We start from the raw sequence: 18,546 nt of genomic DNA on the forward strand, positions 1-18,546 counted from the left end.
CCAACCCTTTCACTATTTGGCATATTTCAATGAGGTCTCCCCTTCATCCTAAATTCCAGCGAGTACAGGCCCAATGCCGTCAAAAACTCAGCCTATGCTAGCCCACTCATTCCTGGGATCACCCTCGTAAACCTCCTCTCAACCCTCTCCAGGGCCAGCGCATCCTTCCTCAGATCCGATGCCCAAAATTGCTCACGACACTCCAAACAGTGCCTTATAGGGCCTCAGCATTACATCCCTGTTTTTGTATTCCAACCCACATGAAATAAATCCTAGCATTGCATTTGGCTTCCAGGGCAATTCTAGGGCAGGAATGTTTAGTTTAGTTTAGTTTAGTTTAGAGATACAGCATTGGTAACAGGCCCTTCGGCCCACCGAGTCCATGCCGACTATCGATCACCCATCCACACAGATGAAAAATGATTTGTATTCCTCAGCAAAACTCAAAGTGCTGGAGGAACTCAGCAGGTCAGGTTCGCAAGGGAATGGATAGGCAACTTTTAAGGTCGGGTCCATTCTTCAGACTTGTATTCTTCAGAACATAGACATAGAACATAGAACAGTACAGCACAGGAACGGGACCTACGGCCCACAATGTTTGTGACGAACATAATGCCAAGTTAAACAAATATCATCTGCTTGTACATGATCCATAGCCCTCTATTCCCTGTTAGATTGCATATCTAAAAGCCTCTTAAGATCCATTATCATATCTGCCTCCACCAGCGTCCCTGGTATTTGTTCCAGGCTCCCGACACTCTCTGTGTAAAGAACTTGCCCCGCACATCCCCATTAAACTTTTGCCCTCTCACCTTATAGCCGCACCCTCTAGTGGTAGACATTTCCACCCTGGGAAAAAGGTTCTGACTGTCCATCCTATCTCTGCCTCTCATCTTTTTTATCAACAAATTGTTTTCTACAAAACCGATAAAATAATTCCGTTTAAAGGGTGATTTTCTCTTTGCCGGATTTTTTCTTTAACACTCCTGCACAAATCAGTCAATATTACTTATGCAGCGTTTGTTGGCAGTGTCGCGGATTGAATACAGTTGCTTTATGAGCTATAAAAGCTTAAAATGTGTTATAACACTTCTTTGAAAGATAAACAAATCGTAATCATTCATAACTGCATTGTGTATATGACTCATAAACAGTCCCCGATCAAAATGGTGGGTGGCGTCCTGTTTCTGGACCTATGCCAGTACTGGGTGAGGGGGGCAAGGGTTAACAGAGTTAAGATGAGAGGGAAAGATTTGATAGGAACCTGAGGGGAAACTTGTTCACTCAGAGGGTAGTGTGTATGTGGAGCTGGTGTAGAAAGGGGCATCTTGGTCAGCATGGACAGGATGGGCCAAAGGGCCTGTTTTCATGCTGTATGACTATGATTCTACTTCCTGAATTTCATCCCTCTGCCATTGTCTGGGCCTTGGGAGAACGTACAAACTCCGTGCAGACAGCACCCGTAGTCAGGATCGATTGTCTTCGATGTAAGCAGCAACTCTGCCACTGTGCCACTATCTGCCTTGGACAAGAGCAAAAACAACAAAAAATTGTCAAAAAACACTTCTCTTGATTTGAGCTACTGAAAATCTTCCAATTCAAAATTTCACAAAATGTCGACACCAGATCGGCCCAGAGAAATCTTTACTCAATATTTTTGATGGATCAAAATACTCTGGTCCACGCAAAAATGCACCCAAAAATATAGGGATATCTTCTTGCAGAATAAGAGCTAGGGTGGTGCGGTGACGATGGTAGAGGCAGCAACTCTGCCGAGACCCTGGTTCCACTATGCTGCCTTGGACCAGTACGGATTTGCACGTTGTAACAACAAAATTGTCAAAAATACCCTTTCTATTAAACTTGATTTGTAGGTACTGAAAATCTTCCTAAGTAGTAAAATTTCACAAAATGTCGTTTTATGATCTGATCGCTATCGTGGGGATCGAAGGCTGAAGGGTCTTTTTCCACTTTGTATATCTTTGAAAGTCTCAAAAGCCTCTGGAATACACGTCAAAAATTGAATCCAACCTCAAAAATATGGGCCTCCTCTTCTTGCAGAATAAGTCCCACTGGTGCGGTGGCAGCAGTGGTATTTCGAGGGTAGCTTACACCCCATTGCCATTGACCCCAATTTCGGTAGTTTTGCTTTCTCCCTCTTTGCTGTCAGTCTCCCACGGACTGTCTCTGCCTTCCTTTCGTCTCCGCCCCCTCCAACCCCCACATGTGACCGCATAGATTTTTGTCCGGGCCTACTCTGGAGTTTCTCCAGCATCCCCACCCTCTAATTATTAATAATAATAATAATAAGTTTATTTATATAGCACATTTATGGTCAATTTTCTTGACCCCAAAGGCTAACATAGTTTAAAAATCATTGTCAAAGCATAAAGATGGGTTAGGTAATAAAATGTATGGACTGATCGCTTGTCGGCACAGCACATCACTGTGGTGGAAGGCACAAAAACATTTGGTCCTCCATTTCCCCCCCCCCCCCCCCTGTGGACAAGACCAGAGTCCAGAGAGCCAATGGAAGGATCGGTCTTTCCTCCGGGAGACCGCGGGGCTTCCGAGATTGTGTAGGCCGCAGGCCAGCGGTTGTTTAAAGTCCCCGCCGCCTCCGTAGACCAGGGCCGGCGGTCGAAGCTCCCACTGTAAACTGGAGGTAAGTCCATGCCGGGCCCGCTTGGGAAGTTATCCCCGCGGCCGAACAATGGCGGCTTCTTCTTCCCCCGGGTCCCCCAGGTAGGATCCCGGGCTGTAGACGCCGCAGCAGCTGGAACTCTGCAGACCGCGGCTTCAGGCTGCGACTTCAGGCTGCCGGCTGCCCCCCAGTGAAACGGAGCCTCCCCTCCCGACCCCAGCGAGGGCTGCCCCTTCCACGCCACGCCTTCCACGCTGCCCCTTCCGCTGAAGCCCCGGGCACGTCTCCGGGAAAGACCCACATCCTTGATGGTAGGCCACGGAGGCGACCTGGAAAAGTCGCCTCTCCATGGAGGAGGTGACCGAAGCGGTTTGCTCCCCCCCCACAGACCCCCCCTCACCCCACTAAATACACAGTTTCATACTAAAAATAAAAAATAAAATTTTGACGTGCTGCACCATGGCTGCCGCCAGAACAGCGACCGCTTCATTAGTTCAATGTGGTTTAGAGATACAGTATGGAAACAGGCCCTTCGGCCGACCAAGTCTGCACCAACCAGCAATCCCCGTACACTAGCACTATCCTTCGCACCAAGGACGATTTACAATCTTTACCGAAGCCAATTAATCTACAAACCTGTACGTCTTTGTATTGTGGGAGGAAACCGGAGCGAGCACCCGGAGAAAACCCATGCAGTCATGTACAAACTCTGTGCAGACAGCACCCGTAGTTAGGATCGAACTCAGGTCTGTGACACTATAAGGCGTCAACACAGCCGCTGAGCCCATATAAATGTTATTTATACCTAAACCCTTGTGGGATCTGGAGCCCTTTTAGGTGAGGGGATGCTGTCAGCTAAATATGACCCCTCAGGCACATAGCTGGTGGACCCCCAGTAGTTGAGCACGACTGATTCCCTTTGCAAAGGACTAAAAAGTATGTAAGAACCAATGCTGAAACTCCAGTTCCTCGTACATAGATTTTTAGGTTTAGCATTATTATTGTCTCATGTACCGAGATACAGTGAAAAGCTTTTGTTGGCGTGCAATTGGATAATACTACACATGAATACACTCAAGCCAAATACAAATACAACAGATATCGCAAAGAGAAATACCAGAGTGTAGAATATAGTTCCTCAGCATTGTAGCATAGCAGTTCCAGAGAAAAAGACCAATGTCTACAATGAGAATAGGTTGGTGAATTTGGACTGTGCCCTAGCTTATGGAATCACCATTCAGAAATCTGATAACACAGGGGTAGAAGCTGCTTCTGAGTCTGGAGGTACATGGTTTTTGAAGCTTTGTATCTTCTGCCCATTGGGAGCTTGGAGAAGAAGGAACGATCGTGGTGGTAAAGGTCCTGGATTATGTTGGGTGCTTTCCCAAGGCAGTGTGAAGTGTAGATGGAGTCGATGGTGGGGAGCCTGGTCTGTGTGATGGACTGGGCTACATCTAGTCAAGTCAAGTCAAGTCAAGTCAAGTCAAGTCAAGTTTATTTGTCACATACACATACGAGATGTGCAGTGAAATGAAAGTGGCAATGCTCGAGGACTTTTGTGCAAAAGACAAACAACAAAACAACCAAACAAATTATAAACACAATCATAACACACATATTCTTTTACATAATAAATAATAGAAGGAAAAAACGTTCTGTAGAGTTAGTCCCTGGTGAGATGGCCGTTTACAGTCCGAATTGCCTCTGGGAAGAACTGTACATGTACATCGCTCTGCAATTTCTTACGTTCTTGGGCAGAGCTGTTCCCAAACCATGTTGAGATGCTCAGATGATACCATCTCGGGAGGTAACCCAGGCACAAATTTCCCCCAATGCTCAGATTATTCAGTGAAAGAAGATCAATGTCAGTGAAATGTTGTAACGGATATCACCCCAATGATTTTACCGACCTGTAACAACATATATACTCTATGTGAATCAATGCTTTGTTCATCATGGCACTTTCCATTAAATGCCCATTTTATTTTTAATAGTGTCTAAATGATATTTAACCCTTGCAGGTCTGTTGTGCACAATTGCAGACCTCCACCCACCTGTGCCCATCCAAGAGGCATTATAAATGCCACTATCATATCTGCCTCCACCACCACCCCACGTTCCAGGTACTCACCACCGTCTGTGTAAAATAAACATGCCCCACACATCTCCTTAAAATTTTCCCCATCTCACCTTAAAGCTATGCCGCCCAGTATTTGACATTTCCATCCTGGGGGAAAAGGTTCTGACTGTCTACCCTGTCTATGCCTCTTCGGCCCACGATGTCTGTGTCAAACATAACGTCAAGAACATCTCATATCTATCCCTGCGTCATATCTCTATCCAAATGCCTCATCTGCCACTATAATATCTGCTTCAATCACCAATCTTAGTAACACATTCCAGCCATTCACCTCCCTCTGTGTAAAAAAAGTTGCTCAGGACATCAGCTTTAAACCTTTCCCCTCTCACTTGAAAAGCTATGCTGTCTAGTATTTCATATTTCCATCCCGGGAAAAAGGTTCCCTATCTACGCCTCTCAGAGGCCGGCACAGAGGCACAGCGGTAGAGTTGCTGCCTTACAGCACTTTCAGCGCCAGAGACCCAGGTTCGATCCCAATTACGGGTGCTGTCTGTACGGAGTTTGTACGTTCTCCCCGTGACCTCTTTGGTTTTCTCCGAGATCTTCGGTTTCCTCCCACACCAAAGACATACAGGTTTATAGATTAATTGGCTTGGTATAAGTGTAAATTGTCCCTAGTGTGTGTGGGGTGATGTGCATGGTTGGCGTGGACTCAGTGGGCCAAAGGGCCTGTTTCCGTGCTGTAACTCTAAACCAAACTAAACGGTATGTATTTCCGTACCTCAACCTATGACAATTCCAGGCTGTCCAACACCTCCTTGTAGCTAACACCATCTAATCCAGGAATGATTCTGGTTGTAATCGGACCTTGTCTTTCATATTTGGCATTGTTGCTTCCTATTGCTCAGATTCTGGTTGTTGACGTGTATTTATTTCTTTGTAATTCTGTTCTTGGGGATGTCAATGCATGGATGCAGAACTCTTGACGGATGCAAGTACATCGACAAGTAGAACAACTCAAACCATTCCTTCAGGGGGATTCATTTTCATCAGCACAAATTCATTCAAACATTCCTTGCAAAGTAACTGTTCGACCATTAACTCACTGGAGCAAACACTTAAATTGTTGCAATTATTAGCCATTTAAATTGCTAAAGCAATTCCGTCTAGCATCGTAAACCAAAGAAATAGCACATTCGCACAATTTAACATCAAATTTAATTTTTAATTTAACGCTGAGTTTCTCCAGCATTTTTGTCTACCTTCGATTTTACAGCATCTGCAGTTCCTTCTTAAACATAATCAAATTTAATGTTAGTTAGTTTTGTTTCTTGTCACGTGTTCACTGAAAAGCTTATTGTTGTGTGCTAACCAGCCAGCAGAGAGACTACACAGGATTACAATCGAGCCATCCACTGTGTACAGATACATGATAAAGGGAATACTGTTTAGTGCTAGATAAAGTCAGATTCAAGACAGTCCAACAGTCTCCAATCAGGTAGATGGGAGGTCAGGACTAATCTGTAGTTGGTGAAAGGATGGTTCAGTTGCCTGATAACAGCCGGGAAGAAACCGTCTATGAATCTGGAAGTATGCATATTCATATTTGCATTGTGTGCATTTCACACTTGTGTACCTCTTGCCTCATGGGAGAGGAGAGACGAGGAAGAGACTGGCCCTTGATTATGCTGGTGGCCTTGCTGAAAGCAAAGGCTATCTGAAGTTAGAGAAGTCAAAGGTAGGGAAAAATGCTGGAGAAACTCAGCGGGTGAGGCAGCATCTATGGAGCGAAGGAATAGGCAACGTTTCGGGTCGAGGCCCTTCTTCAGACTGATGTGGGGGTGGGGGGGGGGAGAAGAAATGAAGAGGCGGAGACAGTGCAGGGCTCGAAATTAGTGGTTGCCCGGGTGTCACTGACCACCCAAAGTGCCGCCGGGCAACCTAAACAGCAAGTCATTTTGCCTGGCTTGGCAACTTGGATTATACCGAAGATAGACACAAAAAACTGGAGTAACTCCGCGGGTCAGGCAGCATCTCTGGAAAAAAAGAACGCAACGTTTCGTGTCGGCGACGGCTGTCGTGCGGGGCAAAGAAACTAGGTGCGGGGTGACGAAGGGTCGGAGCGAATGACGGGTCCCGAACAGCGGCAGCGGCAGCAGCGGCCGCGACAGCAGCTCCACCACCTCCTCCTCCTGCACCCCGCCCGCCCTGATAAGGGCCGCTGCTTGCAAACCTGCTAACGGCACTTTCAAAACAAACCCTCCTGCCCGCCGAGGCCGGGAGGAGGGAGGGAGAGGGATGCCTCGGTGTGCGGGAGGGTTTGTTTTGAAAGCGTCGTTAGCGGATTTGCAAGCAGCGGCAACTATCAGGGATGAGGAGATGGAGCCACTGTCGCTGCCGCTGTGCGGGACCCTATCATTCGCTCCGACCCTTCTGAAGCAGCTGCACAATAGATCCTATAGCTATAGGATCGTTGAGCTGCACCGCTCGGCCCTGCACCTTGCTGTTGGCTGGCGGAGGAGGGAGGCGGTGACGAGGACTTCCCAACGGCCAGCGTGGCGATGTTGTCCGAGGAGCGCTGACCTTCCTCCCTCCCCACCTCGCCCCCTTCTGTTTCTCCCTCTCTCTCTTGTACGCCCCCCTCCACCCCAACCCCCCTCTTATCCTGGGACCATTGCTCTCCATCCTGCACTGATCCCCATTCCCGCCTCTATTCATTCCTCACTGACATCCCGTGCTCCCCTCCCCATCTATTCATCCTGCATTGATCACCCTATCCACCTCGCATTGATTCTCCTGCCACCCCCCCCCCCCCCCCATCCATCGTGTACTAATCCACGCATTCATCCCGTACTGACCCACCCTCCATTTGCCCTGCACCTTCCCCACATTCATCCGGTAGTGATCCCCCATTCATTCTGCACAGTCCCTCCGATCCACACTGTACTGACCCACCTCCCCCCATTCATCCTGTGCTGACCCCCCCCCCCCCCCCATACCATACTGTACTTATCCTCCCATTTAAGAAGAAAGGGGGGAACAGTCTGAAGAAGGGTTTCGACCCAAAACGTTGCCTATTTCCTTCGCTCCATAGATGCTGCCTCACCCGCTGAGTTTCTCCAGCACTTTTGTCTACCCCATCCATCCCGTACTGAACCCCCCCATTCAACACCACTGACATCCCCCCTGCTCTCCCCTCACAATTTTACCTACTCCAACCAACACGTACTAATTCACCTGCCTCAATCCATCCATTCTGCACCGACTGCCTACTATCCCCCCAAGCCCCCCACCCCCGCCATCTATCCACCCCGCACTGATTCTCACACACACACCCCTCCCTGACCCTATTGTGCTGGAAATGTTTGTATTAGTCCATAAAGATGGATTAATTATATTGTGAACACGTGAAACATTAAAACCACAGTGTTCGATTGTCACTGCTGCTGTTGACACATTATTACAGAATTCATTTTAACGGCAAACCAATGCTCTTAATATGGAGTATCAGTACTGTAGTTATTTACTGAGCAACATTCACAACTATACGTTGGATTTATCCAGGTTTTACTTCTACAGTCGATCATATATATCACAAATTTGGTCAGGAGATATTTCAGTTGAAATTTTAACGTTAATTCTGAAGTGGGAATGATGGAAAAAGCGTTTATCAATAATTTTATTTAAATCTGGTGCTTACAAACTGGGTATCTTCATTGCTGTTCACAACACGTACATCTAATCTGAATCTGGTAATGTGGCGTCTTGACACCTTTAAATATATTACCAAAAGAACATTTGCTGCATTTGTGTCCTTTGGCCATCTCATGTCAGTTAGTGTAATGTTTAACCTGTCAGATGGGTATAGTCAGTTTTAACAGCTATTAACATAAAATGCCTTTAGAAATTTCCTTGCAACCTGTATATTTTGTTGTGGATAAATTATGTGGGAAGCGAGAGTGTTTCTGTACCAATAGCAATAACGACCCATGCTATGGCCATGTTATGGTAATTTTCAGTCCTTCACAGAAAACATGCTTGCATCAATCGGTAGTCTGCATGGTTAAGCATATATGTTACCATGGTCCAGGATTTATTGACACAAGTTGATCATAGGCTGAATAATCCAACCACATTTTAGTTTGGAAGTGGAAAGAACTAATGGAAATTGCATTAATTGCAATGTGTAAAAAGAGTTGAGATACTGTATTGCAATTTTGCTGCATGTCATTGTGGTATATATCATGTCTCGATTGGTGAATATGTTTAGTTTGTGACTTTATTTGAAGCAGAAATAATATGTGAATGCTTCATTGAGTATAATTCCGATTGGTAACTACGCACTTCGTCCAAACACATTATCACACGCGTCATGCGAGCCATCTTAAATGACCACCTAAACTGTCATTTGGCAACTTAAAAAGCTGCCAGGGTTACCCGGCTGGCAACAGGGTAAAAAAGGTAAGAGAGAGCCCTGCAGTGGGCTTTGGGAGGGCTGGGAAGGGGAGGGGAAGGAGGGAGAAAGCAAGGACTACCTGAAATTGGAGAAATCAATGTTCATACCGCTGGGGTGTAAACTACCCAAGCAAAATACGAGGTGCTGCTCCTCCAATTTGTGGTGGGACTCACTCTGGCCATGGAGGAGGCCCAAGACAGAAAGGTCAGATTGAGAATGGGAGGGGGAGTTGAAGTGTTGAGCAACCGGGAGATCAGGTAGGTTAAGGCAGACTGAGCAGAAGTGTTCAACTAAACCCTGCGCTTGGTCTCGCCGATGTAGAGAAATTGACACGTGGAACAGCAGATACAGTAGATCCAGTTGGAGGAAGTGCAAGTGAACCTCTGCCTCACCTGGAAAAAACTGTTTGGATCCTTGGATGAATTCGAGGAGAGAGGTAAAGGGACAGGTGTTGCATTTCCTGGGGTTGCAGGGGAAAGTATCCGGGGAGGGGGTGGTTTGGGTGGGAAGGGACAAGTTGACCAGGGAGTTTCGGAGGGAACGGTCTCTGCGGAAAGCAGAGAGGGGTGGAGATGGGAAGATGTGGCCAGTAGTGAGATCCCGATGGCGGTGGCGAAAATGTCGGCGGATTATCTGTTGAATGCGACGGCTGATGGGGTGGAAGGTGAGGACAAGGGGGACTCTGACTTGTTACGAATAGGGGGTGGGGGAGCAAGAGTGGAGCTGCGGGATATTGAGGAGACCCTGGTGAGAGCCTCGTCTAAAATGGAAGAGGGGATCCTCTGTTCCATAAAGAACGAGGACATCTGATTAGGAACAGTCAACATGGATTTGTGCCTGGAAGGTCATGTTTGACTAATCTTCTTGAATTTTTTGAAGAGGTTACTAGGGAAATTGACGAGGGTAAAGCAGTGGATGTTGTCTATATGGACCTTAGTAAGGCCTTTGACAAGGTTCCGCATGGAAGGTTGGTTAAGAAGGTTAAACTGTTGGGTATAAATGCAGGAATAGCAAGATGGATTCAACAGTGGCTGAATGGGAGAAGTCAGAGGGTAATGGTGGATGGCTGTTTGTCGGGTTGGAGGCAGGTGACTAGTGGGGTGCCTCAGGGATCTGTGTTGGGTCCTTTGTTGTTTGTCATGTACATCAATGATCTGGATGAAGGGGTGGTAAATTGGGTTAGTAAGTATGCAGATGATACCAAGATAGGGGGTGTTGTGGATAATGAAGAGGATTTCCAAAGTCTACAGAGTGATTTAGGCCATTTGGAAAAAATGGGCTGAAAGATGGCAGATGGAGTTTAATGCTGATAAATGTGAGGTGCTACACCTTGGTAGGACAAATCAAAATAGGACGTACATGGTAAATGGTAGGGAATTGAAGAATACAGTTGAACAGAGGGATCTGGGAATAACCGTGCATAGTTCCTTGAAGGTGGAATCTCATATAGATAGGGCGGTAAAGAAAGCTTTTGGTATTCTAGCCTTTATAAATCAGAGCATTGAGTATAGAAGCTGGGATGTAATGTTAAAATTGTACAAGGCATTGGTGAGACCAAATCTGGAGTATGGTGTACAATTTTGGTCGCCCAATTATATGAAGGATATCAACAAAATAGAGAGAGTACAGAGGAGATTTACTAGAATGTTGCTTGGGTTTCAACAACTAAGTTACAGAGAAAGGTTGAATAAGTTAGGTCTTTATTCTCTGGAGCGCAGAAGGTTAAGGGGGGACTTGATAGAGGTCTTTAAAATGATGAGAGGGATAGACAGAGTTGATGTGGACAAGCTTTTCCCTTTGAGAATAGGGAAGATTCAAACAAGAGGACATGACTTCAGAATTAAGGGACAGAAGTTTAAGGGTAACATGAGGGGGAACTTCTTTACTCAGAGAGTGGTAGCGGTGTGGAATGAGCTTCCAGTGGAAGTGGTGGCGGCATGTTCGTTGGTATCATTTAAAAATAAATTGGATAGGCATATGGATGAGAACAGAATGGAGGGTTATGGTATGAGTGCAGGCAGGTGGGACTAAGGGGAAAAAAGGTTGTTCGGCACGGACTTGTAGGGCCGAGATGGCCTGTTTCCGTGCTGTAATTGTTATATGGTTATATGGTTATATCTCCGATGCTCTGGTATGGAACACCTCATCCTGGGCGCAGATGTGGCGTAGACTGATAAATTGGGAGTAGTAGATTGAGTCTTTACAGGAGGCAGGGTGGGAAGAAGTGTAGTCAAGATAGCTGTGGGAGTCAGTAGGTTTGTAGTAGATGTCAGTCAATAGTCTGTTTCCTGTGATGGAGACGGTGAGATCTAGCAACAGTAGGGAGATGTCGGAGATGGTCCAGGTGAATTTGAGTGACGGACGGAAATTAGTGGTGAAGTTGATGAAGTCAGTGAGTTCTGCATGGGTGCAGGAAGTAGCACCAATGCAGTCGTCAATGTAGTGGAGGTAGAGTTCGGGGATAGGGCCAGTGTACGCCTGGAACACGGATTGTTCAACGTACCCTACAAAGAGACAGGTATAGCTAGGGCCCATGCGAGTGCCCATAGCTATGCCTTTGATTTGGAGGAAGTGGGAGGAGTCAAAGGAGAAGGTGTTAACGCTCTGCTAGGCGGAGGAGAGTATTGGTGGATGGAAATCGGCTGGTTCTGCGGTTGAGGAAGAAACGGAGGGCTTTAACATCCTCCTGGTGGAGGATGGAGGTGCAGAGTGACTGGACATCAATAGTAAAGATGATGGAGTGGGGGCCTGGAATACGGAAGTCATTGAGGAGACAAATAGCGTGTGAGGTGTTTTGGACATAGGCTGGGAGGGATTGGACCAGGGGGGATAGGATGGAGTCGAGGTATGTGGAAATTAATTCGGTTGGACATGAACAGCAGAAACAATGGGTCTGCCAGGACAGTTCTGTTTGTGGATTTTGGGGCAGATGCAGCATAAAGGGAATAATGTGAATAATATTTAGTACAAGATATAGGTATGTTACAAAACCTACCTGAATCGTCATTGGGAATCTGCCCACAGCCAGGTCCGCGATTTTGGCGCTGTTTGGAGGGGGCGGGTTTAAAACGCGATTTTTACTAGGCTGTTCTAATCGCAGATGTTCAGCCTAGTAAATCATTAACGAAAAATCGCTGCAAGACCCGGTCGCAAAAGGTATTATTAGTTTTATAGGCCTCGATAATATAGTTATAATAGTTTTAAAATTACTCTCTCATTCCGCAACCTCTCGCAGCCCCAGGGTTTTATAAAGCAAACAATTAAAGGTATGTACCTTATTTTTACATTAAATGGGGCATATATATAACCCTGTATATCAAGTTATCTATAGCGAGTAGTTCATTTTGGGCTTTTTATATCCCGCAGTATTTTTCTCGGCATTTGAGGGCACTAATCCAGCGCGATGTGAACGTTCTAAACCAGCGCGTTCACATGAACCCACTAGAAAGCCGATTTAAATGGGCATTTATTTACAGCAATTGAACACTAAATTCCTTCCATTTGGCCTATAAATTAATGTAAATTAGATATAAAAATCATGTTATATTGTGAATTATTTGTGAATAATCTTTGGACACTTAGGCTATTTAAAAATGTTAATCTTTCCTTCAGAAATGGGCTTTTGACTATCCAAGATCACAGCTTTTTTGTAATGTCCATTGAAAATCAATAGGGAACAAGATGCTAATTTCCGAGTATGAAAATGGCCATAACGTTTTTAATACTTGAGATATGAAAGTGAATTTGGTGTCAAATTAAACTTATTGTTATGCTTTATCTGATGGGGTAAATTGCAGACTTGATTTTTAAAATCTCAAAATTTTGTAACATTGCTACAAGATAAAGCCGGTAAAGTCCGATCAAAGGTAGTCCGAGGGTCTCCAATGATGTTGATGGTTGTTCAGAACTGCTGTCTCATTGTGGTAGGATGGTTCATAACAGCTGGGAAGAAACTGTCCCTGAATCTGGAGGTGCGCGTTTTCATACTTCTACACCTTTTGCCCGATGGGATAGGGAAGAGTGTGTGTCCGGGGTGTGACTCGCCCCTCACCCCAGCAGCTTCCCAGGTTTGCTGAAGTTGCCTCCGTTACACTGTTTGATTTACGTTGAAGCAGGGGTCTGGCGGAAATAAAGCATTTTTCCAAACACAACCAAATTCCAACTACAAGCAGAGTTTTCTGGTTCCAAATACAAGCAGAAAGATGGCAAGATTAGTGGCTATTGGCTGCAAGGCGATGGTCGACAGACTTGTAGGCTAGACAGTGTAGGATAGAACTAGTGTATGCTGATCAATGGCTGGCATGGACTCAGTGGGCCGAAGGGCCTGTTTCCACGCTGTATCTCTAAACTGAACTAAACTGAACTTGGATAGATGCAAATTGCTAGAGTAACTCGGTGGGTCAGGCAGCATCTCTGGAGTAAAGGAATAGGTGACATTTTGGGTCGAAACCCTTCGTCAGATTCCTTAAACTAAACTTCGAAAAATAGACAAATAGGTGCAGGAGTGGTCCATTCGGTCCTTCGAGCCAGCACTGCCATTCAATATGATCAAGGATGATCATCTAAAATCAGTACCCTGTTTGTGCTTTTTCCCCATATCCCTCGATTCCATAGCCATAAGAGCTCTATCTAACTCTCTCTTGAAAATATCCAGTGAATTGGCCTCCACTGCCGTCTTGTGGCAATTCCACAGATTCACAACTCTCTGGGTGAAAAAGATTTTCCTCATCTCATCTCACTTGGATTATTTTCTTTTCAACGCCAAAGGTTGTGGTACAGAGGTATATGAAATTAGATAGGGTAGACGGAACCTTTTTCCCCAGGGTGGAAATATCAAACACTAGAGGACATACTGTAGCTTAAAGGTGAGAAGGGCAAAGTTTAAAGGAGATGCGTGGGCAATTGTTTTTTACAGAGGGTGTTGAGTGCTTGGATTGTGCTGCCAGGGATGGTGGTGAAGGCAGACACAATGGTGGTGTTTAAGAGGCTTGTAGATAGGCACATGGATATGGAGGGGATAGGGGGGTATGGATTACATGCAGGTCGATGAGATTAGTTTATCTTGGCATCATGTTCGGCATAGACATTGCGGGCGGGGTTGCCAACTTTCTCACTCCCAAATAAGGGACAAAAGGTCAAAATAAGGGACGAATTCCCGACGACAATTGTTGACCGACTCGGCCATGGCTGGGTGAATGATGAGTTGGCCCGGGTGCTGGACTGCACACAAAGCCCAGCCGGCGGGCCAGCTGAGGAGTTTTGGCCCGGGTGCCGGACTTTGCGCCCGACGTCCATGCAAAGTCTGGCGCCTGGGCCTAAACTCCTCAGCTGGCCCGCCGGCTGGGCTTTATCTTCTGCTGCAGGCAGAGTCCAGCTCCCCATCCAACTTGTGTCTCAATTTTCCATCTTTGCTGTGCATCTTTTCCCTCTCAAATATTATCTTTACTGTTGAGGCATCTTATATATAACGTGTAGGAAGGAGCTGCATATGCTGGTCTAAACCAAAGATAGCCACAAAAAGCTGGAGTAACTCAGCAGGACAAGGAGCATCTCCGGAGAGAAGGAATGGGTGATGTTTCGGGTCGAGACCCTTCTTCAGACAAGAGATACTGCCTGTCCCGCTGAGTTACTCCAGCTTTTCGTGTCTATCTTCAGTATCAACTACTCACAGGACAAAAATGTAATATCTTCAGAATATATTTCATAATATTGATGTTTTGGGGTTTGGGGTTTTGGGGTTTGGGGTTTGGGGTTTGTTTTTTTTTAATGCAATTTTCATAATCAATTTAAAATTTAAAATGTGGCTCCACATGAAGGGAGAATACTTTTACCATTAAAATACACAGCACACAATGCACTCAAAGATCAAAGACAGTGAATAATCCAGTCTCCAGATTCACCCACTGGAATATAATCCCCTCATGCTTCATGCCTCATGTCAAAGAAGATTTCAAGCAAGTTACTGCCTTGCTGTTTAGGAGTATATTTTAGTTCCATTATTACATTCTAATGGTCTCCATTAACTGAAGCAAAGTCTATGAATCTGACCTCGGTCTCGGTCTCACGCACTCTCTGTTGCGACTGAAGAATCTCCTTTTCAATCTCTTGCACCCGGTTCATTCGCATCTGTCAGGGAGGAAACATAAACGTGTCAGGACTGTCATATCGTGTCGCCATTTGCTGTTCCAGTGCAATAACGCTGCCTTTTTAAAATAAAAATCTGCCAAAGGTGTTAGACCAGAGAATAGCAGCTCTGATTCTTCTCTCGTAGAACATACAGTAGAACAGTACAATATACAAGAACAGGCCCTTCGGTCCACAATGTCTGTGCCCAACATGATGACAAACCCAACTCTTATCTGCGTACACATCATCCACATCCCTCCACTCCCTGCAAACCCATATACCTGTACAAAAACTTCTTTAATGCCATTATTATATCAGTCTCAGCCACCACCGTGCCTGACCCAGAGTTACTCCAGCAATTTATGAATTATTTCGCTGCTCGATAGCTATTTATTAATTTGGCATAGATAAACAGCCAGAACCTTTTTTCTCAGGGTGGAAATGTCAAGACTAGAGTGATACAGTGTGGAAACAGGCCCTTCGGCCCAACTTGCCCACACCGGCTAACATGTCGCAGCTACACTAGTCCCACCTGCCAGCATTTGGTCTATATCCCTCCAAACCCGTCCAATCCATGTACCTATCTAACTGCTTCTTAAATATTGCAATAATGCCAGCCTCAACTACCTCCTCTGGCAGCTTGTTCCATACATCCACCACACTTTGTGTGAAAAAGTTACCCCTCAGATTCCTATTAAATCTTTTCCCCTTCATCTTAAACCTATTTCCTCTGGTCCTCGATTAACCTACCCAGGGCGAGAGACTCTGTGCATCTACACCTGTGGTTCCCAACCTTTTTTTGGCCATGCCCCACCTAATCACCTCTAAATTCCTGATGCCCCCCCCCCCCCCCCCCCATGTGGTGATATATAATTCTTATCATTTAAAAAGTGAACTCCGTTTCAGCTGAAGAAGCTTAAAACGGCAATACCTTGGTTGTAATAACTACACAATAAAGACCTTTGTTACCCCCAAAAAAATTATTTACTCAAAATAACATCTGAAATATAAACTACATATGTTTACCTGATGGAAAATCCTAAAAAATAAAAATCGAAAATGTGGACCCAGACCTCCTCAGTCGCACTCAATTGCCCCCCCTTAAAAATCAAATTGCCTCCCTGTGGGGAACCACTGATCTACACGATCTATTCCTCTCACAATCTGACACACCTTATAAGATCGACCCTCATTATCCTGCACTACAAGGGATAGAGTCCCAGTCTACTCAACCTCTGCCTATAGCTCACACCCTTTAGTCCTGGCGATATCCTCGTAAATCTCTTCTGTACCCTTTCCAGCTTGAGATGTGCAAGTTGTGCTTACACAAAGGGCGGTGGGTGTCTAGCACATGCTGCTGGGGGTAGTGATGGAGACAGATACAATGGTGGTGTTTTAGATGGGCAGATGAATGTGCAGGGTATGGAGGGGTACAGATTATGTGCAGGCAGATCTGATCAGTTTAGCTTGTCATCATGTTCGGCACTGGCATGGTGGGCCGAAGGGCCTGTTCCTGTGCTGTACTGTTCAACGGTAGACAAAAGTGCTGGAGAAACTCAGAGGGTGCAGCAGCATCTATGGAGCGAAGGAAATAGGCAACGTTTCGGGACGAAACGTTGCCTATTTCCTTCGCTCCATAGATGCTGCTGCACCCGCTGAGTTTCTCCAGCACTTTTGTCTACCTTCGATTTTCCAGCATCTGCAGTTCCTTCTTAAAAACCCTTGGTTTCGGCCCGAAACGTTGCCTATTTCCTTCACTCCATGGATGCTGCTGCAGCCGCTGAGTTTCTCCAGCACTTTTGTCTACCTTCGAGAAGAAAGGAAAAAGGAGGGGGAGCAGCCCGAGGGATGAGGGAGAGATAGGAAGGGGAGGAGACAGCAAGGGCTAACAAAATTGGGAGAATTCAATGTTCATGCCCCCAGGATGCAGACTCCCCAAGCGGAATATGAGGTGTGTTCTTCCAATTTCCGGTGTTGCTCACTCTGGCCATGAAGGAGGCCCAGGACAGAGAGATCGGATACGGAATGGGAGGGGGTTGAAGTGCTTAGCCACCGGGAGGTCAGGTTGGTTAATGCGGACCGAGCATTCTGTTGCAGAAACATGGAACTGCAGATTCTAGTTTATAAAAAATGACACATAGTGCTGGAGTAACTCAGCGGGTCAGGCAGCATCTCTGGAAAACATGGATGTGACGTTTAGGATCGGAACCCTTTTTCAGACTGATTTTGGGGGGACGGTAGGATGGGGGGGGAAAGTACGCTGTAAGAGAGGAGAGGCAGGACAAATTATATTGCCTTGCTACATCTATACACTAACCTCTTGCATTTATGTACTAGGACCCCCAGATCCATTTGTACCCCATAATGTAGTCTAATTTCCATTTAAGTAATACATTTTTTTGAAATTCTTTCCTCCAAAGTAGATTGCTTAATATTTTGAAACATTATATTTCATTGCACATGATATAAGCAGACTGAGTCTGACAAGTCATCTTACAATACTTCAAAAGTTAGCACCAATGTGAGTACATAGCGAAGATGATTACCAAAAATTACAGCAGGATCTTGATCAGCTGGGCAAATGAGCGGCAGAAAGTTTAATTGAACTTAACCCAGATAAATGTGAGGTGTTGCATTTTGGCAAGTCAAATCAGGCAGGACCTTTACAACGGATGGCAGGGTTCTGAGGAGTGTTGTAGAGCAGAGGGATCTAAGAGTGCGGGCATATAGTTCCCTAAAAGTGGCATCACAGGTGGATAGAGTGGTCAAGAAGGCTTATGGTATATTGGCCTTCATCAGTCAAGGCATTGAATACTGAATGTCTAGGAAGGAACTGCAGATGCTGGTTTACACACCAGATAGACACAAAAAGCTGGAGAAACTCAGCGGGTCAGGCAGCATCTCTGGAGAAAAGGTATAGGTGACATTTTGGATCGTGACCCTTCTTCAGGCTGAGAGTCAGGGAGAGGGAAACGAGAGATATGAAAGGGTACATAGAACAAAGGAATGAAAGAAATGCAAAAAGACAGATCAAAGCCAGTAACGATGATCAAGGAAAGGTGGAGCCCACAATGGTCCATTGTTGGCTGTGGGGAAGGTGATAATGTGTAATACAAACTGAAACTCAGCAGGACGACAGTGAAACCAGTACGATGACTAGGGTGGCGGAGGGATGGAGAGAGAGGGGATGCAAGGGTTACTTGAGGTTAGAAAAATCAATATTCATACCGCTGGGTTGTA

General features: G+C 45.7%; 1 protein-coding gene across 1 annotated transcript in view; it reads right to left on the reverse strand.

The window, feature by feature from the left end:
• The window catches only part of apc2 (APC regulator of WNT signaling pathway 2), a 127,657-nt gene that overhangs the window by 52,576 nt on the left and 56,535 nt on the right, over positions 1-18,546 (reverse strand). The window contains exon 6 of the mRNA XM_055658949.1: positions 15,229-15,306. Coding sequence (XP_055514924.1) covers positions 15,229-15,306 — 78 coding nt within the window. The remainder of the gene's footprint in view (positions 1-15,228; positions 15,307-18,546) is intronic.

Source organism: Leucoraja erinacea, chromosome 29 (genome assembly GCF_028641065.1).
Source record: "Leucoraja erinacea ecotype New England chromosome 29, Leri_hhj_1, whole genome shotgun sequence".
Lineage (NCBI taxonomy): Eukaryota > Metazoa > Chordata > Chondrichthyes > Rajiformes > Rajidae > Leucoraja > Leucoraja erinaceus.